The sequence below is a fragment of the Acanthisitta chloris genome, unplaced genomic scaffold (assembly GCF_000695815.1).
Source record: "Acanthisitta chloris isolate BGI_N310 unplaced genomic scaffold, ASM69581v1 scaffold22457, whole genome shotgun sequence".
Lineage (NCBI taxonomy): Eukaryota > Metazoa > Chordata > Aves > Passeriformes > Acanthisittidae > Acanthisitta > Acanthisitta chloris.
This window is the reverse complement of record NW_008682349.1, coordinates 19,710-43,414: the sequence shown is the minus strand read 5'-3', so window position 1 is coordinate 43,414 and position 23,705 is coordinate 19,710. Positions and strand designations below refer to the sequence as shown.

The 23,705-nt window shown below is 46.9% G+C and overlaps 1 protein-coding gene across 1 annotated transcript in view; it reads right to left on the bottom strand.

Moving 5' to 3' along the window:
- Positions 1 to 2,121: 2,121 nt before the first annotated feature.
- The window catches only part of PRRC2B (proline-rich coiled-coil 2B), a 28,621-nt gene continuing 7,037 nt past the window's right edge, over positions 2,122 to 23,705 (bottom strand). Inside the window, exons 8-31 of the mRNA XM_009078504.1 lie at positions 23,329 to 23,471; positions 22,546 to 22,636; positions 21,961 to 22,153; positions 21,261 to 21,576; positions 20,437 to 20,624; positions 17,946 to 18,150; positions 17,016 to 17,211; positions 14,355 to 16,412; positions 14,016 to 14,215; positions 13,223 to 13,368; positions 12,458 to 12,599; positions 11,762 to 11,844; positions 10,864 to 11,055; positions 10,530 to 10,724; positions 10,022 to 10,108; positions 9,221 to 9,325; positions 8,453 to 8,645; positions 7,866 to 7,963; positions 7,171 to 7,298; positions 6,350 to 6,587; positions 4,794 to 4,970; positions 4,043 to 4,134; positions 3,351 to 3,432; positions 2,122 to 2,787 (exon numbers count right to left, since the gene is read on the bottom strand). Of these exons, the coding sequence (XP_009076752.1) occupies positions 2,647 to 2,787; positions 3,351 to 3,432; positions 4,043 to 4,134; positions 4,794 to 4,970; positions 6,350 to 6,587; positions 7,171 to 7,298; positions 7,866 to 7,963; positions 8,453 to 8,645; positions 9,221 to 9,325; positions 10,022 to 10,108; positions 10,530 to 10,724; positions 10,864 to 11,055; positions 11,762 to 11,844; positions 12,458 to 12,599; positions 13,223 to 13,368; positions 14,016 to 14,215; positions 14,355 to 16,412; positions 17,016 to 17,211; positions 17,946 to 18,150; positions 20,437 to 20,624; positions 21,261 to 21,576; positions 21,961 to 22,153; positions 22,546 to 22,636; positions 23,329 to 23,471 (5,689 nt within the window). The 3' untranslated portion in view covers positions 2,122 to 2,646. The remainder of the gene's footprint in view (positions 2,788 to 3,350; positions 3,433 to 4,042; positions 4,135 to 4,793; positions 4,971 to 6,349; positions 6,588 to 7,170; positions 7,299 to 7,865; positions 7,964 to 8,452; positions 8,646 to 9,220; positions 9,326 to 10,021; positions 10,109 to 10,529; positions 10,725 to 10,863; positions 11,056 to 11,761; positions 11,845 to 12,457; positions 12,600 to 13,222; positions 13,369 to 14,015; positions 14,216 to 14,354; positions 16,413 to 17,015; positions 17,212 to 17,945; positions 18,151 to 20,436; positions 20,625 to 21,260; positions 21,577 to 21,960; positions 22,154 to 22,545; positions 22,637 to 23,328; positions 23,472 to 23,705) is intronic.

Genomic DNA, 23,705 nt, shown 5'->3' with positions numbered 1-23,705 from the left:
ATGGAGGGGTTAAAAGAGAAAGAAGGGTGACCTTTTCCAACAGGAAGGACTGTAGTTCTGATGGCATTTACACCAGAGGGACTGCAGTAACTTTTATCTAGCAATAACCCAGTTTCTCCATCACGTGTGACCGTTTGTAAGTCATAGAGGTGGGAGGAAAGAGGTTAGTGTCTTTGTAAAGCTGAAGTAGTGTGTCTGGGGTAGGGAGATGAGAACAAGGGGGCTCAGGTAAGTCTCTTTAGCCATTACAGTTAGACTCTGGGCTGGTATTAGCTAGGGCCAGCTGGGCAGAAGGATAACTAAAAAAAACCCAAACAGACAATTCTGTTGTTCATGATATCTCAAGGAAGAAAATAGAAGGGAGGGTGGGATGACTTACTGGTGGTGCAATCTTTGGAAAACATTGGGAGCAGGACTAGCAGATGAGGATGCAGGTCTGGGAGACGTCTGAAGGCTGGGGAAATACTTGTCTCTAAATCTCAAACCCTGTACTTTAAAGGAGGATGCTAGAGAGATGCTGGCACACTCTGCTCTGAAGTTAAAAATCCATAAACCATAAGAAAAAAGAGCTTTTATTTTTCTTACAAGTACCATCCTATCCCTTTCCCTTCGGGTTCTCTGTTCATGGGGACACCTGTGGAGAGGGGACATCACTATGTCTAAGTTAGTTTAGGTTTCTAAGCTTTTTAAAGCTACTATATAAAATTCTTATTATTTATGCCTAGCTTAAAACTTCAAATGCATCCTTAGAAAGTTACAAAGGATCTCTTCCAGAAAGGGGAGAAATGGAAAAAAAAAGCAGCAAACTAAGAAACAAGAACACCTTTCAGATCCCTTCCCAAATACATTCTTTGTTCAAAATATCTTCTTTGGAACCACCACCACCAAATGACTTGCTGCCACCTAGCAGAGGCTGACACACAGCCCGTGAGCAAGCTGTCATCTCCAGAAATGGTTCTTTCCCTCACTTCAGAGTGACCAGCCTACTTTACACTTTGAAAGAGCTAAACAACACAAACCAAGTTAGCTGAAAGTAGTTTTTACTTAAGACTACTGTCAGGTGAAGGACTCCAAGCACTCTCAGGAACTTGGAAGTCTGTCCTAAAAATCTAGGTACTCACACACACACACACACACACACACGTAAACCAAACCCAAACAGCCAAAGAAATAAAACCCAACCCTTCCCACTGGGATCTTCCTTTTGTAGATCATCAAATACCGGTGAGGAGTGGTGAGGTGATGATCCTGTACACACACTACATGCAACTGCATCAGAAGTAAAGAACCCTTTGCTGTTCACCTGGAGAAGGAGAGCAAGAGGATGACTCCAAACTGCCTCTGTAACCATGAGCTTCCAACACAAAACAGGAGGTGCCATGCGTGCTGAAACTGCCTTGCAGAGGGGCTCCCTGACCAACATGTTTCTACACAAATTTTACAGAAGGCCATGAGTTAGAGGAATAGAAAGCAAGACTCAGGGAAGAGGGAGAAGAGCAAAGCTTGGGAGAGCAGCCCCGAGGGATGAACGCGCTATAGAACAAGTCTCAGGGGACACGAAGCCAAGGCAGGGAGCATGAGAGAGCATCACAACTACAAAAAGTAGTCCATACAGACCCGTTGGCTCTAGCCAACTCTTCTGACCCATGTGCTGTGAGGAGATTTTCGTTATTTCTTAACAAATTTTACATTTTGTAAATCTCTGATTTACATTTCAGCGTGTGTTTGGCAGTCACTAAAAAAAAAAAATAAATCCCAAACCCACAACAAAGAAAAAGCCAAACACCTAGATCCAGATGAGCTTGCAACAGAAATCTGATGGGTTTTTTTCCTTAAAACGAAAATGCCACATTTTTGTGGTGCACAAGGCACCCCAAAGCTACAATGAAGTGGTGCAAGTTTCAAGATTTATGCACTGACCTACTATATACCTTTAGTACACATTTACTCCTAATGCAAGCACTGCTTCTAGCTCAAACAAAACTACTGAAATTTAACAAATGCCATAACTGTCCTGTTGTTTTTTTTAAATCAAATAATCTGACAGCCTAAATCATCTGGGGAAATATACCCAAACAAACTCTCAACATAGCACAGAACCATATACAAAACTAAGCAAAGTTTTGTCAGAATGTCAGTTTAGATGAAGGGAATTCTTTTCTGAAAGCAATGAGGAAAGCAGAAAGAAGGGGATGGGGAATGAGAGAACATACAAAAGTTCTGCTATAAACAAAGATACAGCTTTTTTTTAAAAAACCTCAGCTGCCTTTAAAATGAAAAACCTCAAACTAAACCCTCTCCCCCAGTTGCCACTCTGCTGAGACAGAAGTAGGGAAGGAGAAGGATGGGCTTTGCCAAGTGAGCGATCACAGCTACCTGTGCATGGGGCATGGTGGGGGAAATAAAAAAAAAACTGGCTAAAGCCACTTAAAAGTCACATGGTTGGTTTGTTTAAAAGCAAGCAGGTCAATGTCATATCCACTGTTTCAAACTGCTTTGTTGGGAGAGGGGCTCGAATGATGTCGCTGTAGTCAGTCAGTGTGGGGTGGGGATAGATCTGGTGAGATTTTCAGGAGATCCAGTGGGGTCCAGTCTAAGCTGCAGGGCCTCTCAGGCAGCAGGACCAGCTGGGCAGCAGAGGTGCTCCTAGGCCTTGCTCTCCTCCACTTTGACTGCCTGAGGTTTGATCGCTCCTGTGCGCACTGGCTTCATCTGGTTTGTGGAGGCTGTTTCTTGCAGCTTCACTGCTCCCAGGTTGGCTTTATTATCATCCACCCGCTGCTTTGCCTTCAGAGACACAAAATCAAAGCATTAGCTAGGACAGACACCTCTAGGCAGACAGAACAAGCAAACTGTGACCATCATTCATGCAAGACATCAAATTTGCTTCTAAAAAGCATCACATTTAGGAATCTCAAAGTGTCTCATATGTTTGGCAATGCAAGTAACCTGTAAAAACTCCACAGTAGAAAAGGGTTGGAATGGACCTTACAGCTCAACTAGTCCCAGCCCCCCCTGCCCTGGGCAGGGACACCTCCCACCAGAGCAGGTTGCTCAAGGCCTCATCCAACCTGGCTTTCAACACTGCCAGGGCTGGGGCAGCCACAGCCTCCCTGGACAACCTGTGCCAGTGTCTCACCAATCCCTCCTGACTTTCAAATCACAGCATTCCTCTTGGAACTTCGTAAAACACCCCCCTACCCACTCTCCCTGCAGGGAAAGTAACAGCTCCCACACAGAGCTCCAGTGCCCAGGCCTTGCTGCCTCTCCCCTGCAGTCCAAGGCACATGGATGACAACAGTGTCAAAGAGCAGATCCTTCTGGGTTGTACACAGAACTGAGGCACACACCTGTTGTACATAGTGTCCTTGCACAGAGCCCATGCTCACTGCTGCTCCAGATGTTTTCCCACTTGGGCTGGCAGAGCTAGGCCTGGAAATCGAAGAGTCGACAACATTCATGGAGTAAATTCTACAATGGAATGAGAACCTTATTCATGTGTGAAAGAAAAAAAAGACAGCAGAAAGCAGCAGTAGACAGGGCACAAGTCTGTGCTGTGCAGATCAGTGAGCTCCACAGGCCAAAAGACAACACATGGTTTGGTTAGGAGAAAAAAAACATCATGAAGTAACTGCATGTCTCAAAAGCCTCAGTGACCTGAAGGTTTGGTATGTCTAGACATGAGCACTTCTATCTTTGAGGACCATGATGGAAAACAAAACATGTATTCAACGATCCTCAGATTTTCCACCTTCACAAACACACACAGGAACACACACCAATTCCAAAGCCTTTAAGACTCAGGGGATAAATAACTTTATGTACTTCCCACAAAGGGCCAAGTCAGACAAACACTGGCTCACACACAAAATGAAAGTCATGATCACACATTTTGATACATTTGGACTATAGTAAGCACATTCTGTACATAAAAACCCAATGGATCTTGTACAGGGATGAAACAAGCAACACAACCCTGCAAATGGAAATGCTGTTTCTCCCCCATCCGGAACACAGAGCCCAAGTGCTGCAAACATCTCACCTGTATGTGTGTGGTGATGGCACAGACCCTCCAGAGGACATACTCTGCTTACCATCAGAGAAATGAAACCCCTTCATTTCCATCTGGGAAGACTACAGAGGAAAATGAGAGAGAGCATCATCTTTGCATTCACGAATCACTTGTTACTTCATAGAAACACTTAAACCGAATCTTTGCCCTTCTCCCCATTGTGCCCATTAAAAGAAGAAATATTTCTCAGGTGAAGAAAGTGAGGCTTGTAAGTGAAATAATCTGTTTGTTAAACCACCAAGCCAGCAGCACAAGCAAATACAGAACCTGTAGGTTAACTGCTGTGCTCTCTCTCCCCTATAATAGACAAACTTATGATATGAATCCATCAAACCAGACATGACATTAATATACCTACTCAAATGGACAAGCTTCACAACAGAGTGAAATATCTGGGCAGTATTCCAACTGTGTCTGGAGCTCACCACCCCTCAAGCACTCTGGGGAAACCTGTGTAAACATGTAATAAAACTGGAGACTCCAAAGTGGATCAAAGCAGGATGTGGCTCCCTGGAAACAGAAGGATGACCAGCAACAAAACCTGAAAACTGCTGGCCTGCATTTTGGAGAGGAAGGAAAAGGGTTCCTTCATTTTAATACCAATCCTTGGCTTGGATATTTAACAAGCCATTCTCTCCTTTAACAAGCAAGCTAAGAAGCAAACCGTCAATGCAGGAGGGATTACTGAAAGCCATGATGAGCACCAGGAGCTAATCCTTACCTCCCTGCTGGCAGCAAGAACAGAAGGCTGGGATCCAGGAGGGAGGATTCTTCGGGGAGCTCCTACAGGCAGGTTTTGCCCCTGAGGAAGCTGGATGGACTGTGGTAGAAGCAGGGGCTGCTGGCCAGAGCCATAGCGGGGCAGAGGAAGCTGGGAGCCAGGCACAGGCATTGTTAGCTGTGTGACAAGGACATTTAGTTAACTTCATGGCAGGAACAGTCTGACGTTTGACACGCTGCCTCCTAATATCCTGGAAGCACAGTACTGCTAAGAGGAAGCTCCCAAAGAGCTCAGTCTGGCACGGAATAAATGCAGATCACCAAGTGAGACTTTCACAGTGAAATGGATTTTCAGGCAGTGTTGCCAACACCCTGTCAGATGAGCTTTTAACATGGCATCAAGTTAACATAACTGCACTCAGACATAAGGCTTTCCTCCCTGCCTACAGCCTTCACCCAATTTCCCAGTCTTCATGGTCACTGCATGGGTGTTTCTTCCCTTGACATGATGGCAGCAGCATCACAGCTCAGGTCAGGTGTTTTGTTTGCATCTTTGCTGCCCAAACCAGATGCTCCTACACTTTTACTCATTTTGAGGGTGGGACCTCTAGGGGAAGCAATAGGGACCTCAGTTCTATGTTCTGCATTGAGCTTTGAACCAATGATGGTAATAGTGAAAGAAAAACTGCAACAGTGCAGCTCAGGACCCAGTCACCACCTGTTCCCTCTGATCCACCTGGCAGTTCTCACAATTAACTGTTGGATTTGGGAGGTTCAATGACAACACTTTGGAATGAATAAAACAAACCAATCCAAGCCTGGCAAAAAAGACCAAAATATTAGCTTATGATTGATAAAGCATTTCTTCAAATATTTAGTTTGTCTGTTTTCTCCTCACCTAGGTAACTTTCAGGATTAACTCTTTACATCAGTCACAACATAAAAATCCCTCTGAAATAAGAAATAAACCATAACATGTTGCACAAGATAAATGCATGATGAGTTTAATAATATTATCAAGCTTCTCCAGAGAGCCAGAGCACATGTCCACAAACACAGCTATGCTCAGGGTAAGATTCAATGCCTTGATGTGAATTATGCTTTACAACAACTTTTTCACACATTGAAATTCTTGTTAAGATTTTGCCAAACAGATCAGCTGAAGCTGTAAATAAGACTTGGATAACAAATGAACTGAGAAGACAGATGAACCTTTCAGTACAAGCTCCTAGTTGCCCTGGAAGTGGAGTTAAATGTGGAGATGACTGGGATTTGGCTCTCAGAAGAGGTACTTTTAAGATAACTATTGCATCATGGCCTCCCCTATGCATGCACCACTGCAAGGTCTGACTTCCAGTTACAAACTGACATCTCAGCAGGGACAGACAAGATACTAGCAAGAATCTCACTAAAAGAAGTGTTGAACAGTGTCTCAGGGCAATCACCTGCCTCTTTGCAAAGAGTTTAGTTCACACAGACACTTTCAACCCATTCTCAGAAACAAGTGGCTGTGAAAAAGCCTGTTGGAAGGAGTGGCTCACAAGTCCTGCTCCTGACCTGGGTGAGCTGAGAGTCCATCATCTGGGAGGCTCCCATGCCAGCCTGGTTTATTTGCCCCTCATAAACCAGGGTCTGGCTTCCGTTCATGGGCTGATAGGGGGACCCAGACTGGGTTTTCACCACCTCCAAGGGCTGCATGCCTGGGAAGGCAGAATAGGGAGGCTTCAGAGCAGTGCCTCCTGTCAGGACCATGGTGCTGGGCTGAGACAGACTGGGGTGCATATACACCTGAGACCTGCAGAAGAGAAATACGCTCGAATCATTACACAGAAAACCTTTGGAGACTATACAAACACTTCCTCCTGCCAAACCAAATCTGGGCTGCCATCAGCAAACAGTTCTCAGACTCTACTAGATTGACAGCTTAGAAATAAGCTGTGATCCCACTTTCCGTTTTAGTTACAAGATTCTTTATACTTGCACTGTTAAGCCTTTACAACCATGTCCTTGTGTTGCAGGAATATTCAACAGAATGACACTGTGTCCTATCCAAAATTTGTTTCCTTATCCTGCACAACAAACTCTGGATGAGCAGTTGTGCAAAGCAGAAAAGAATCTGAAGTTAAAGATTCAAACAGCCCTAGTAAAAAAAATAAAGTGCTTTTTTAAACCTCAGTGTCCAAGTTTTTGAGGCACTGAAAGACTAATTCTGATCATTCACTCTCACTGTCTCCACCCTGGCAGAGTTACTAGGGGAAAGAACCAGCACTCCAACAAAGGGGGAAGAGAACCAAGTTGAAGTATCTGATCAATGTACATACACATCAGGAACATAAGAGATCAAGCCACAAGGAAAGGAAAAGCCTGGAAGCAGTTACCTGAAGGGCTGTATGGAGCTGTACATCTCCTGGGACTGCGAAACAGGCAGACCACCCCTCAGCCCAAGTTGAGCTTGGGCCTGTAAGGATGTGTGGAGGGAAATGGGAATCTGTTGAGCAGCAGCAGCCTGCAGAAGAAAGGAATATGAGTGAGAGGTACAAAAGGAGCCAGAAACTCTCCCAGGCTGATAAAATATCTGTCAGTTTCCTGCATGAGTCAATCTGCCGTGACAATTACCTATGCTGTGCCTTTCCCCATCCCCTGAATCTGTCCCCCAAGAGGCTGAGGGCTGCAAGAGGCATGGACATGTGAGGGAACCAACATGCTCCACACACAGAACAGGCACTGACAATCCCAGCTCTCATTTGCCTGCACTCTTACCTTGAAGGGGCTCTCCCCAACCCTACCAACACCTTATTTACTAGTGAAATTGCTCATTAGTATTGACTCATGGTGAAATTTACTGAATGTCACTTTACATGACACAGATGCCTCCAAGGGTACAAAATGGGAAAAACTCCTCGATTCCCTCCGTTTCACTAACCTCTGACACCAACTACGAAGCAGCATTCAAGGAACCTAAAGGGAGCACATCTAAGCTCCTCTGGGCTATGAGAGAGGTAAGTGACTCCTGATTTCTTAAAAGCCACCCTGAAGACTCCTTGAGAGACCTGTGGCTGTACTGCTCCCTTACCTGTTGGTAGCTTTGCTGCTGAGGTATCGTCTGAGGGACCAGGCGGGGCTGACTTGCAAACACGTGGCCATCCAGATACAGGGGTGGAATATGGTTACCTGAACAGCAGAGGAGGCAGGCTGAAAACTCCAGGTACAGGGAAGATATAGGCACACTACACTGTAGAGGTCTACAGGTCCAAGTCTATTTCCTTCCTCTCAGCAAGTCAACACAAACATAGTATCCATTCAGAAAAGCCTGTGAAGCTCCACACACCAATTCCAGCAGTAGTGGACTTGCTGAGAATTAATCACACCTTTCTGTAGGAGTATAAATGTAAACCCAGGTTTCCCACCTCCACAAAGAAGTCAGGCACTAAAAGCTGGTGAATTAGTCAATTGCATTCCAAACTGTCCCTAAATGCTAGCAACCTGCTCTGCAATCATCTTATCTCTGCAGTTAACTGAGTTGTTAAGACTGTTAAACACCACTCAGGCAGTTACTTTAAGGAAAGCTCTTCTCACCATGTTCTCATCTACTAAAATCAGAGGATGATTCCCAGATACCAACCAGACAAGGCAAGTGCTGCTGCTGCAGTCTGCACGTACCTGGAATAGATGCAGAAGGTGCTACAGACGCCACAGGCATAGGAGGCATAGAAACTCCACCAAAAGAGCTGTAGCTGACACCGTTGGAAGCTCCAACGCTGGAAGGAGGTTGGATGCCTGAGCCTGCACCTCCTGGGGAGTTCTGTTCTGGTAAACTAGGAGAGTTTTCCCAGGCTTTACGAGCAGACTCCATCTATGGAAATGAAGGACAATAACTACAGACAGTTCAAATGGGGAGGACAATACTGAAGCCTAGAGTTGCTCATCATTACCTACAAGTACATATTTACTGTCATGCAGCCACAGTGGAAAGCAGGTCTGAGGTCAAGGGGTTCCACACCAACTTCTCATGGACAAACATCCCTCAGAGACACTCAACTCCCTTGGTATTTGCTGAGCTTTTTGGATTCAGGGTGGTGGTGGGTTTTGTTCTGGTTTATTTAGGGTTTTTCTGTTTGTACATTTGCATGGGGTTTGTTTGGCTGGTTTTTTCCCCTCTCCTTTTAAAACCATCAGTCACCTGGGAGCCCTGACCAGCCACAGCCACCTTACCCAGTACTGAAAGAGTAGGAAATCTCTGTTGCACCCATTCTACAACTAGGAAAGACTTCAGCAGCCAAGACTTGAAACACAGCCCTTGCACACATGTTGAAGAGCAGATAGGCACAACTTCTACAGAAGCTAATTAAAAGTTTAGCTCCCCCTCACTGCTCTGCCCAGAGCCATGGCATCCACACATAGGCCAAACACACATGGCAGCTTGTTTACCTTAAGAGTAAGGTCTGCAGTGGGGAAGGACATTGGGTTCAGGCCGATGCAGCGCTGGAGGTGATGATCCCTTCGCAGGATGGGAATGGACTGTGTTAACCCTGCCTGAGGGGACAGATGTAAATGGTGAACATTTGTAAGCTCTTATGAGAATGTCACGAGCCACCAAGGCTGACAGAGCCTCAACTGGCAGCTCCAGTAACTACACCTCAAAGGATTCAATCCCCAGTGGTACTGCAAGAGTCAAGTACCACATTCAAATGTGATCCATTCTGTTCTCGGAATATATGAAGCCCTGGTTATGTGCAAAGACACACCTCTAGAACAGCTGTCATTTAAACATCAGTTTGATCCAGTGGCTTCAATGAAATACCCAAATGGCTGGAAGAAGCCAGGAAACCTCCACAAGGGCCCAACTAATAAAGCTTCAGTTCTTTGCCTTGCTGTGGCAGATGAGACCTTGAGGAAGCTGGACAGTCTGGGTCTAAAAACACCACTGTCTGCATCATGGCCATGTCCAGCACTCTTGTGTGTCTCAGGGAGGAGACTGGTGATCTCAGAGACAGGCAACACCTCCTGCTTTACACAGGTTACAATGATAATGGAGTTGCCCCCTATATCACTTCTGAGTTTGTGACACTCATTTTATCAAGGTATATTGAGGGCACAGATTTCCATTTTGGATTTTAGTAACATATGCTGACTAACCATTAAGTGTGAAGTCAACACTCTTTGAAAGCATGTGAGGTTTAACTAAAGAGTATCTCCAATGAATCAATGCCAAAAGAAATAAATACTTACATTACTGGCCAAGGCATCCTGCAATTTGGTGACAGGATTAGCTGCAGCGCCAGAGGCAGAACCAGCTGGCAAGCTGAAGTCAGAGTCCTGGAAAAGCAAAACACACAAGATTCAAATCCACATCCATGGGCCACCCACCTGCTTCTCACGGTTAATGATTCTGGCCTGAATCATGACACTAGAAACTAAAGACTGTCCTCCAGTAAAGCCTTACTGGAAGAGAACAGAAGACACTTCTCAGCACTTAGCAGCAAGCAATCCCCAGAGGCACACAAAGGCTTACATGGCCATAATTTTGTCCCTCACCTCTGTTACCACCCCAACTGGTCCTTGGGACAGTATTTTCAAGTGGATACTACATGTTTGCCAAGACATCTTGAGAACCTGATTTGTGTCAGTAATGAAAGGCAAATCTACAGCTGGAAGCTTCCACTAATTCATCCTTCTGCCTCAAACCAACTCAACAAGCTCAAATCACCAAGAAGATAAAATTAAATTCAATCCTCACTTTAGGATTTACTCCAAATTCAATGGGTGGCACAGGAAGTACAGAATCCACGTGAATTTCCACCCCGTTAACAGGGGGAATATTCCCTTCCAGCCGTTCCGTTCCCTCCGAACCCTTTCTGTTTTTCAGGGAGCGTTCGTTGCCGATTGGTCCAGGCTTGTGTTCCTTGTTCTGTCCTGAGCCTTGATCTGAATCCTTAACAGGAAAGCAGAGAGGCTGAGACACAAAGACTGAGTATCGCAACCTCAAGCCTTAAAAATGCTATCAAGAACCACACAACCACTTCACAGGGTCTCTCACTACGTGCTCTGGCTTGGCTGCGAATCCAGATTACCTTTTTATCAGATTGCTTCTGCACTTGCTCCTTCTGGCAGTCAGGCTTTGGGTCCACCAGGCCAGCCCCATTCATCTCCTCTGGTTTGAGGGTGCCATATGGAGAGCTGCGCTGAGAGGAGGTAGCGGAGGATTCCCGAGACTCCGCGCTCAAGTCAATGCCACTATCCCCCTGGCTGCCTTTAAAACCCTGCTATGCAAAGCACGAAATGTGTTAAAGCCAGAGACTCCAACCCAGCTCCACAAAGGAGGAAAAAATATCCCAGAAACCAGCAAGACCATGTCCCCTTTTCAAATCACATTTTTGGTTAACTGCAAAGGAGTTGGGCTTGCCCTGCAGCACCTCTTGGCTGCTGCTTCAGCTCTACACAGCCCTGAGGCAGGTAAACCAGTGCACCAACTGGTCCATGGCTTTAGAGTGAGGAAGTGTCCCACATGGCAACTAGGCTGAGACTGCTAAACTCATTTCATGTGTGACCCAAGCTGAATTTGAACACTGGTCTCCAGAGGTGAAGCATTCAGGAACCTCCTCTGTCCTCCCTGCAGTAAGGCTAAAGCTACAAACTGCCCACAGGCATGAGGCACTCCACCAGGACCTATGGGATTCTATCCTCCTCGACCACAGGCTGCACCCAGTGATGAGCAGAACCCTGGAATAGCTCTACCACACAGTTACTCCAGATTCATACCCACACAGAACACCAAGGAGCAACTTGGCTCTCTAGGTCAAGATCTGAGCAGCATCAAGCTCAAATTATAACTGCAAAGAGACAGTTTAAAAAGGCACAAGCAGAGCTGAGAGTTGCTAAGCACAGATGAAGCAATGAGAAGCATAAAAGCCACCTACGTTAATACTTTTATGCATACAATACCTGAAGGGCATGTTAGGTGCCACTTACCTCAGTGGTGCTAGACTCAGTACCATTAAAGGTATTTACGGGTTTGCTCCAGGAATCACTGCCAGGAGACTGAACAGAAAGAGCTGGAAGAGAATGGAGGGCAGGGTTAGGCTGCTTGAAACACAGCTGTGAGCACACCCTGTACACAGTGCATGTTACACCATTAACCTTCCATTTCCATGAGAAAGGATGTTTTCACCACCTCAGAAAGTCAGTGTTGCCCACTCATCTGAGACATGATGCAGCAGAGAACACAGGGTATGGGGAGCAAGGGTAGAGAACAGGGAGGAGATTTCTTAGGGAACATGACACAACAAAAGAAAGGGCAGAGAGAAACAAGGGAGGCACTAGCTATTCAGGGCTAGAGACGAGAAAACGTAGGAAGGTAAAACAAAAAAATGGCTGAAGTAGATCCAGACCAATTGGCTAGAAAATGGTACATGCAAGATCTTGATGTTATACAGTGACTCAAGAAACAGGTTAGGAGACTGACATGGTCAACGACAGGAGGAATAGGGCTGAACAGTACAGCTCAGAACAGATGCTACTCCTGATGTCTGCTAGCTCCTCTCTCACTTTCAGCCATCAAACAGGAGAGAGCTGTCTCCTCTTAAGCATGGACTTCATCCTTTCTGCATACCCCAGAAGATTCCCCAGCAGTGTGAAACACTTCAGAACAAAGAGACCCAAACATACCTGGGCTGTTGCTCTCCCAGATCTCTGTGCCCAGGCTGTTTCCAGACACTGTTACATCACTTTGCTCCAAGCACAGGCTGTTCTGCTTCTTAGCAAATCGAGGAGGAATGCGAGACTGAAGGACACGAGCCTTAGCTGGTGCCTGAGGCAGAAAAGGCACAGGTGTCAGGTTGGGCTCACACAGCTGCTCCCAGCAAGTTCAAACCCTGCACTTCTAAATGCTGCAATGTGCAGAGCCCCCAACCCACATATCAGAACCATATACAAGTATTTCTGACACCCTCTCTACCTTTTGTTTTTTAAATGGTCCCTGTGGCTACTGGGAGGTTCCCCCAGTCAGACAAGACAGTGCAGTAAGTCACCTTCAGCAGCATGAGATTTTCTAGCAATAACACACTGCTGACACAGTGAGAGCACAGAAATCCTCCACTGCTCATGCTGCCCAATATCCCACCAACTACAGCCAGCAGCTAGCCTAGTGAGCCAAGTTGCTTTGGATGAAGATCACTTTAGAAAATCCTCCTTAACTTCCAATTAACAATTCTGCCAGAAGCCAAGAACAGTCAGAAATCGAAGGATCCTTTTCAGTCCAAAGGCCCTGGCCCATCCCAGCCTAAATATGCTTCTAGGGCCTAATACAGACCTGTACTACTTCGGCCAACTGCATGTTTTTCTGCTCATCCAAACACTTTTTGGGGCTCTGTTTCTCTGACTGCAACCTGAACAATACAACAGGTCAAGCTTTTCCTGCCTCCCATTCCTCACCTGAGCAGCCTGTTCCTTCTTCCTTCGCTCCTCTTCCAGCAAACGACGCTGCTTTTTAGTAAGAACCTCAATGAAGCCTTCACCTGCCATAGAACCTACTTCACTCTCTTCTGCTGTGTTTGACACCCGATTATCAATGATGGAACCTGAACAAAGCATACAGGGGAAAAAAGAGGGCACGTGTGTGTGTGTTAAGTTTTTTAACTACAATAATTGAAAGAGTGAAGCAAGTTCAGCTAGTAACACTGCAGTTAAGCTTTGAAAACTAAGCTATGCTAGTCTGTTGGCATCTACTAGTCACTATCTTGCAGGACTTTGCTGTCTCCTCTGCTTCAAGATGAGCACACTTCAGCTGGAGAGCTTGGGAATGTGAGTTGTGTGCTAACTCAGGTAGTTCTCTCCTCAGAGATACTCATTTCTTGCCTCCCTGCCATGAACTCAGACTCAAATTGCCCAGTCTGGATGCTCTCTCAGCTTCCTTCACACTACATAAATTTCAAGTCCAAAATATGTCAACATCTTAGATAGAAATATGGAAATATTCTCTCTAAAACCAAACTTTCTATAAAAGAAACATGAGAGAGACTGCCAGATCTGGCTGAAAGTCTGGGTGTAAAATTTAACACCATTTTTACCTTCCATATTTTTCCTATTTAGATACACATGAATGTTTCCGTAAATAAATGAGAAAAAAATCTAACGTGATACTCCAAATTACAGTGGACTGACTCAGTCTGGCTTGAAGTCAGCCACAATGTGCTATTACTTTTAAGAGATTAATTAAGACACTCACTTCCATAACTCAGCTCAAACTGTGACAAGGCCTCTCCCTTCTCACTTGCTCTCTGTGCAGTGGATTTGGGCTCCTTCTCTGGCTTTTTCCCTGGGCCTTCAGCACTCTCTGAGTTCGTGTGGGAAGCCCTATCCAAGCTGTAAATGGAGTGGCTGCCCCCACCACTGGTGTTGCCAAGGCTTCCTCCTTCTTCTGGAGACCTACACGGAAAGAAGGGAAAGGATTTAGTTTGATCACTAGAATATGATCAGCAAGAAGAAAATGCACGGAGTATCCCTCCACTCCTACAGTATCTGCATATCAGATGTCAGATACCTGTACATCAGAAAGTAACTTCACCTTTTGCTCTTTATCAGGGTCCCATTCTGCTGACTCTCATATCTGGAAGCTGCTCCCACACCGTTCCTGACGGATTGCTCTGCAAATCCTGCTGGCTCAGCCTTGCGGCTCTGCCTGTCCACCAGTGGCCTTTGGCTTGAGAAGCTCCTCTTTGCCAGCTCCCTCTTCTCTCCCAAGCTCCCAGTGCCAAGACCACCTTCCAGCTGGCTTTCACTCTCTGGAACTCCATCCCTCCTCTCCCGCCGCTCGCTGAAGTCGCTGCTTTCGGATGCCGTCTCCCACTCCTCGTTGGCATGGTCTGATGAGTTCTGGTAGGACAGCTCAGGAGAACGTCTGCCCGAGATGCTGCTCTTCTCTGTGGTGCTCAGCTTGGGTCTGCCAGGCCACTGGCTGGGCAGCAGGTTTGGGCCTCCCTCCTCAGGGTTCCACTGGCCAACTGATTCCCTCTCCTGCCTGAGGCGCCTGAATCGTGGGGGCTTGTCCTGGCGGGGAGGCCGTCGCCTCCTGAACGGCCTGTTCTCAATGTTCTCCTGATCTGCTGAGTAATCCTCCTGGAAAAAGTGCCTTTTGTCATCCAGATGACTCTCATCAAACACCCGGCTGGAGAAGGAATCCGTGTGTTTATAATCCTGAATGTAGTCCCTGTCAGACTGCTGTCTGCTCCCGAAGGTGTCTGATGGAGAGGTGTGGCTGTACTCCTGCCACCCTGTTCCCCCACTCCTGCCTTGCCACTGTGTGGGCTCCTTACCCATGAAACCCCTTCGTCCGTAGCCAGAATTGCTCAGTCTTGGTGGCAGTGATCTCCCAAACGCTCTCGGAGCCCTCATCTTAGGATCCAGGCTACTGTGGTCATCTGAATAGATTTTGTTGGACCTCCAAGACTCTTTGAAGTCTCCCTTTTTCAAATCACTGTCCTCCCTGTCCAGCACAGAGCCTTCATTGCTGTTTTCTGAGCCCCTCTGCCGGCGACGTTTGGGGAGCTCCTCATACTCTGACCCTTCACTGTGAGTCTCACTCGCAATCCGGCGCCTTGGTTTGCCTCTGGGGAAGTCTTCTGGCTGGTTGAACTCCCGGAGCCCTCGCCCTCGGCTGCTCCTCTGGTTGCTGTAGACTCCCCTGCTGCTCACAACAGTGCCTCTGCCTCTGAAAGTGAACTCTCTGAAGCCTCTCCCTCGCCCGCGCCCTTGACCTCTCCCACCAAAGGCTTGTTCCTCATCGATGAAGATCCAGTTGTTTCTTTTCGTGGGAGGGAGATCACTGGTCTCTCTGGATAGTTTGTTCTCCCAGGTTCTTTCTGGCTTCTCTTCCTCCTCTTCCTCTTCTTCTTCCCCTTGGGATTTCTCAGCCTCGTGTGCCAGGCTGGTTTGGGAAGAACCTTTGTCATCCAGCAGGTAACGTGTGGAGTTCAGCAAGGCTGCAGAGTCATCTGACTCACTTCCCACCTTCTGAACAGCTGCCTTCTCCTTCAGTGGGCGTGAGGTGTCCTCTCCCTCCAGTTTAACCTTCTCCATCTCCTTCTCCTTCTCTTCTACCTTGAGGGCTTTCAGGACTGGCTTTTTAATGGGGCCTGACCGTCGTGTCCTCCCCATTTGCTCCTGGTGCTGACTGCCAGTGTTACGGTTCTCCGGAGCCCACTCGCTTGTCTCTTCACTGGGCTGTTTGGTATTGGCCCCTTCTTTCTTCCATGGGTCAGCACTGAATGACTGCTCATCCCTGGGCACTTCTTCAGCAGCTTCTGCTGCAGCCTCTGCAGGTTTCTGATGGTGGTTGATATCCCAGCCATTATATTCAGGCTTCTTCTCTGCCTGGATAAAGTCAGGCTCCAGGGGTGAACACCTCAAGTTCGCATGGCGGCTGCCAGCAGGACAGGTTTCCTGCACGGTCTCCTGATGCTGAAACAGAAGATCTTGGCCTATCCTCTGAGAAGACAGGCAGCTGTCAAAGTCTGCTTGGGCCTTCTTGTCAAAAGCATTCAAGTACTCCTCCCCTCTCTCCTCAAACAGATCTCGCTGAGTGCTCAGACTCTCTGGCCTTCCAGAAGTAGAGTAACTGTCATTCCTGAGAAGGAAACAAAGGGAACTCAGCTAATGCAGAGCACAGAACATCTCCAAGGGCCCAGGCTGGGCACAAGAGGTGTGAAAAGATAAATAAACTGGGGTTTATGCTAAATCATGAGGCAATGAGCCTATAAATACCTGAATGCTGGGCAGACCTGCTGTGGCCCCAGGTTGTACTACATGGTTTGAAAAAAATCAATGCATGATAAGGAAAGCAGTTCCTATGATGGGCAGCCAACTTAGAAATAAAGGGAGATTCAGCCTCCCAACACATGTGGAGATCTGAAAACAAGGAACCAGTTTTAGAATGTCCCAAAGAAGTAGGAGACAATCCAGAATGCACTGGAATTTTTGACTCATTGTTCTCTGTACTTTTCCATGGAGGTGACAAATGCCTCTCTCCTACTGAACAGGCTCCAAGCTGGTCAGTCTTGAGTGAGACAGAAAATCTTTGAATAGCTCAGTCTGTAAACACCTCCATGACATAAACACTCCACAGTGTAAGGGTGCTACCTTGGCCTGTTCAGTGATGTCTTTTGGGTCAACTCTACACCAGGAGATGGAAGCACCTCCCACCACGGGGACAAGGGAGTTGTGCACTCACCTGGCATGCAGCCCCTCCATGCTCATGTTGTCACCCTGTTTTTGATGTGACAGGGAGTACCCTTTGCTCTGCAGAGATGTGTAGCTCTCCTGGCCCCACACTGGCACAGGATCCAAGGGAGTAGTCTTCCTCTCTGCCTGCCCTGCTGGACAGTTCTGATCTTCATTTTTTTTCTGAATCATGGGCTTCATAATTCCTGGTCACAACAGAGTTGATGCCATTAGCACTAGGATTTCATAGCCAAGAAGAATTAAACAATCCACTAGCTTGACTCCCCCTTCCTTCTAGGGCAGCAGGTGACTGCAGCCATGGAAACCTTTCTGGTAGAGAGAAGCCTGTGCTGGGAAAATACACAGCTGGGAAATAAGCCTGGTGTGATACAGAAGGTGACACAGCTCTCAGAACCCAGACTGCACAGGCACCACGCAGCATCACTGGCTTGGGATCAAGCAGGTGTGTGAAAACAAGCCACAAACTCAAGAGAATGATTTATACATCTTGATGTTTACATTCACACTTCTGAAGATCACTAACAAGTCAGGAAGGTGCCAGGAGCACACAGTTCAGGAACCACAGGGTTTCTCCACCACATTTCCTGAAGGGATCTATTAAAACTCCACATAATTATACTAACTGCCAAACTGATCCTTCTCCTCCAAAGGGCAAGATCAGTCAGACCTGCTAAGGCTCCAAACCTGTTAGGGAAGGTCTCCCATTGCAGTGCAGGGGATGGACAGACATGTCCTCATTCCCAACCTCCCCTTTCCTCACCAGCTCTCACTGCAACCCTTTCTCATCCCTAGAGAAGGCCAATCACAGCCAGACAGGATGCAAAGTCTGGACAGAGGTAAGAAGGGTGGCACACAGCAACATTCCAGATATGGACCAACTCATCAGCCAAGATAAAGGGAAACACTGGAAACACCTTACCTGAAGGGTGAAGGGCTGAGGGGTAGAAATCCACCGGAGTGCGACTCTGGGCCATGCGTGGGTCCATGTAGGAAGGCATCATCATCCAGCGAGGATCGAAGCCAAGCATCTGGGGGTGTGGTGGGTAGAACGTGCGCTGAGGATGGGAGTGGGATGGGGGAGGATAGACCTGCTGCTGCCAGTGCTGCATCTTGTACAGCTGCTCCTGCAGGGAAGAGGATGGGCCGTTGGGCATGAATGGTTGTGGAGCCAGGAATCACACTTACACGCTGGTCAGCCAAAGGAAAACACATGCCACCTATTAGAGGCTCAAACCCGGATCAGATGGGAGGGTGGAGCAGAGAAGGGCAATTCACTTCCAACTGGGAACGTGGCAGTTGTTACTCTCTATCATACCCTATGGGCCAGGCTACATGGCCAAATACAAGGGATCAGCTCTAAGACCAGAGTTTACATCTTTTCTCAATGTTTCCATGAGATACAGGACAGCTTCCTGTCAAACACCACTTCCTAATTGGAACCAAATACTTTAGATGCTGTACTTTTCAGGAAATGCAAGTCTAATTTATTTAGTGTGTGTATATATATTAGTTCCACTCATGTTAGCTGAAGACATTAGACAAAAACAAACCAAACTCAATTAAGAGACCTATTAATATTTACAGTATTTCCTGTGTGCCCTCCAGAGATGGGAGGACACTTTCAGGCTGTTTTCCATCTCCCACATGGCCAGTCCACCTTCCTTCAGCTCAGGGCTGTCATGATGTTCATTTGATTTGACATCTAACTTTTGCTAAAGGTCCAAGAAGAACCTGTATTTAAAGGGAGTTTTGTGTACTGAAGGAAGCTTTCAAACAGTGAACAGCTCCAATTAACATGAAATACATCTACTGACCTGTCAAACTTTCCACCATCTTTTCCAGCTAAGCACACAACAGTGCCATAGACACTGTAACTGTTTATTAAATCTGAACCTGACACATCATTACAGCAAGAAATGCTCTGATAAATGCGAAGATTATATCTGCATTATCACCTAGTCCTCTGGTACCTTGGAGAAAATATTTCATCTACAATACCATCACTATTTTTTATTCTGTTCTTTTCATGAAGCTCCTGCTACCAAAGCAGCAACACAAGCCAGCCACAACACACACTGCCTCATACATACTAACAACACAGAGGCTAAGAGAAAATAGAATAAAACTTCACATTCTTCCAGTAGCAATGACCTGTGTATTATTAGCATGGCAGCAAACACATCCAATTCTTTTTAGTTTAAGAGCATCTCTTTTCAAGAGTAACATTAAGCAGCATTTGCTGCTGCACATCTGAATCACGAAAATGTCAACTGCTGAGCAACGAGCACAGGGGAACATCTGTAAAGGAGCAATTACTGAGCTCCCAAGCAAAAGCCAATTGTGAGCTCTTCTCTAAGGTCTGCAGCAGCATTGGTTATATCACATTTCAAGTGGTTATTCTATGAAGGATGGCAATTAACTCTGCATTATCTCAAGCCTGTCCCTCGGTTTGACTCTGCTGCCCTACAGAGACTCACTGCATCTGCAAGCACAGCTGAACAGCACGTACAGCACATACAGCACTCAGAGGTCAGGCAAGATGCAAGATGCACAAAGCAGTTCAGGCTGGTGTCTCAGATGCCCAGAAGAGAGTCTTCAACACAACAAAAAAAATGAAACCATTCAGACCAAACAAATTTATGGTGCAAAGAAAACAGTGATTTGAAAGAACCTCACAGAAAAAACGCTGTGCAGGTAGAAGATGAGAGTAAGACCAGCCCTCTGCAAAGGCAAGAGGTGGAACAAGAAGTGTGTCCCTTCACACCTCTCATGGTCAGTTAAGAAGCAGCCCAACAACTTGCCAGCCTAAGCACAGTTTGCTTAGGGTTAGGGCACAGCAATTGCTAAGTGAAATGAAAGCAGCTGAACCCCAAAGGTTTTCCCTTCCCTTGGCCTGTGTATCCAGCTCCCTGTCACTGCAGCAGTGCTGAAGAACAACAACTCATCTTGTGCCAGAGAATAAAAACAGATGTACACCAGGTTCACAGCCCACCCAAGGCACCAGAGGCTTCACCAGGCCTAAAGCAAGTACCAAGAGCCACTGGTGCTCTCTTGACTTTGGGGACAGGAAGGGGAACATCCTCAGCTTTTCCTGCACATTTGCAAACCAGAGCTCCCATTGTCAACAGACACCTAGACAGCTGTGCAAGACAAGCCAACATTTCTGACAGCCATGGACAGCCCTATCCACAACAGCTCCAGCATCACAGAATGCATGGAAAATTAATGTAACCCATATAAAGCCCTTTTACCCCATCAGACAAGAGACATCCACGATCAAAAGTACTGAAAAAGACCAGGGTAAAACCTCATTTATCACCTCCCAGCCCGAAGACTGAAAGTGTTGAGAATTGAACAAACACAATGGTTTTGTGTGGGTCCACAGGAAGAGAGTGTGTCACACCTATTACCTGCTGCTGTTGCTGCTGCTGCCTCTGAAATCGTGGGGGAAGAGACTTCTGGTACTTGAACTCCTGTGCTGGGGAAGGAGCTTCTCTGAGCTCCTCCTCACTGCTGCTTTGTGCTGCTGCTGTTGGGGCAGGGGTCTCCTCTTCCAGATAGCCAACAGAAACATCCTGTGTGTGAAACTCAGGGGTTGCTGCAGAGAAGAAAATAAGCCTTGAAGAGCTCTGCTCATGACAGAGCTTGATCCCCTTGATCCCTCACCACACAACACACACAGGTGTGGGCATGCCCTGGCTGTGCTATGTGGTTGAACTTTATTACAATCATATAGCACATCATTTGCCTTGCCAGCTCCAGAGAGCTTTATCCATCTTGGTTTTAGTGATAAATTCTAAGATCCTCCTCTGCTATCAGCCTTCTGCTCAAGCATTGGGGAAAAAGTGCATTTCCCCTGTCAGTCCTTAAACCTGCCAGCACTTACTGACGACTGATTTTCTGATCTGTGGCCATGAGCACTCAGTATTACCATCCAATCATGAGCAGCTCTGGAGACCTGTTCCAACAAGGCTTCTGCTAGCACAGCTGACTGAGCACACACAAAGGCAACCAAAGAAGTTTGCCTTTGTTTTAATAGCTTTTTCTTGTTTTAATGAACCTTCGTCACCAATGCAAACTACTCTGCAAAACATGTGAAGCAGCTGATCTCACAAGGGCCACTGAAGGGCCCTCTGCACACTCCCTCCCAGGAACTCCCCCACTCCAGGTAAAGCATCAGCACAACAGCAAATAAAGCAGTTTTTAGAGGGCGAGGCAAGCAATGTTTCCCTACCTCTACGGAAAGCATGGCCATTCTCCTGCACAGCACTTTTCTCTGTGCTTGGGGGTCGCACATCTTCATTCTCTGTGTGTTTCTGGGTCTCCCCACTCTTCTGAGCCAGTTTGCATTTCTGATCAAGCTGCTTCAGCTTTGCAGCGCAGGCTGCCAGGCGCTCCTCCCTGGCTCGCCGCTCCTCCTCCTCCCGTCGCCTCCTGGCCCTCTCCACAGCCTCCGAGATCTCAGAGTGCACAAACTTTTGTCTCAGGGGAACCTTTTCTTCTTTATCCTCAAGGGATTGCTGTCTGAGAACGCTTCCCAGCGCAGGCTTCTGCCAAAGAAAAAACACCCCTCAATAAGCATGATCCAACCATCTCCAGTATCTTGAGCTCTGCATCCCATGCTGAGGAAATCCCCTGCTGACTCCCTCCTCTCTATACTCACGCACACAAATCCCCCTTTTTAGTGGAGGGAGTTATTGTTATCTGGTTCAATAGCTCCATTTTCTCACTGACAACCCCACTGCTCTGGAGCAGCTTCAAATTCTTTTCCCTAGTGGAAGTGCTATGCAGATGGATTTCTCTACAGCTGGATATAAACCAAGAATCGAGAAATTCATCAGCATCCCATTTCTAATGAAATGTCAAAGTGGCCTCTTAAGGACAGTGATACATCTAATCCAGCAGCACAACCCACTCACATGGGTTCAACCCACCTGGTATTCCAATGCAGAGCTCCAGCCATTCAGCTTCCTTGGAGGCTGCTGTGGCTCCTGCACTTTCCGGACTGACCGGGACAAGCCGACTGAATCGCCCCAATTCTTCCCTTCCTCCAAGGTGTGCTTGGCATCTGCACTGTCTGCAGAGCTCAGGGACAACTGTCTCTGCCTTCTGGGATCCCAGCTGTTCCTGCCACATAAGCAGTTTTGTTATTGCATTTGCTACTTGCCTCAGAAAGCACCTGAACCATCATCAAGAGGGAAAAGCAACTGACTGCAATAGAAAGGAAAGATCAAAAAAACCACCAGAACAAACAATGTGCTTCTCCTAAGGTGCATAAGGATCAACTCCACCATTGTGCAGCAGGATAAAGGTGAGACACAGAAAGGGGAGGAGGAACAAAGCCTGACAAGGTGGCAGACAGTTTCAAGATCCACAAATATCAAACAACAGCCAGTAGAATCAACAAAGTCACAGCATCAGAAGGATCAAGCCTCAACATTTGGAACAAGTTTTGAAAGATCCTGGTATTGGTCACTTCTACTGAAACAACTGCAGGTGAAAACACAGCCACTGCTTACCACTTCTGTCGTCCATCTTTAAGAGTTTCTTCCTCTTCTTCATCTTCACTAAACTTTAGTTTCTCAGAGTAATCCACTTCATCATGAATGCCTACAAAGGCAAGAATGGAAAAGGGATATATGAGAGGAAAGAAACAGGTCCCTTGTCCTGATAAAGCTTATGCCCTCTCTGGCACTATACTACAGAATGCACAGGCTTGGCACAAATCAATCACAAAGCCAAATGTCCACCATAGGTACTAGAAATCAGAACAGCTTGGGTTGGACAGGACCTTTAAAGTCATCTGGCCCAACCCTCTGCAATAAGCAGGGACATCCTCAACTAGATCAAGCAAGAGATGATGCAAGCAGTATGGACACACACTGCTGAACAGCTGGGCTGGTCCCAGAGGAGGAGCAGCAAACAGTCTGGAATGGGAGCTGCAAATAAGGAATCAGCCACCCAGCCTGGCTGTGTGCAATTGGATACCGAATGGCATAACTGAAAAGGCAGGACTAACTCTTCCTATTCCCAGCAGACATAATGCTATCCTCCAGCTGTTTGGTGTTTTCAGATTTTAGGAGTCTTCAGATCCGATTCCTTGAGCAAAGTGTGATGGAAGGATCAGAAGGATCCATTGTGTCATCATTTACACCAACAGCAGTATCACAACTATGCGAACCACTCTTTGCTTCCCCTCCTTCCTTCTAGGGTATCCTGGCTACTTCATGCTTCACGAAGAGTAACTACTTTGCTTCACCTCCTAAGCTGTTGCCTGAAGCTCAAGAATGGGAGCACTTTACCTGCCCATCCATCCTCTGCATCGTTGTCCAGTTCATCCAGCCCCTTCAGGTTCTCTGCGTTGATGATGGTGGGCCGAGGCGCTCGCTCTATCGGCTGCCGAACCGGCCGTGCTGGGCGGGACAGGCTGAGCCTGTTCTCTTTTCTGCAGGAAAATGCAGAAAAATGGTTAGAAACAGCAACCAAAGCAAAGAATGCAGAGCTGAGTTCGTAACAGTGAGTCACTCCTCTTCTATCACACACTTATATACAACACATCCAAGTTTCTCCCCCTGTCCAGCAAGGTTTCTTTCCCTTGTCTACCCAGTACCCACTCCCGAGGGCTTACAGATCAGAGCTGCAACCCTTCCAGGATCACACTACTTCTCATGTCCACCTG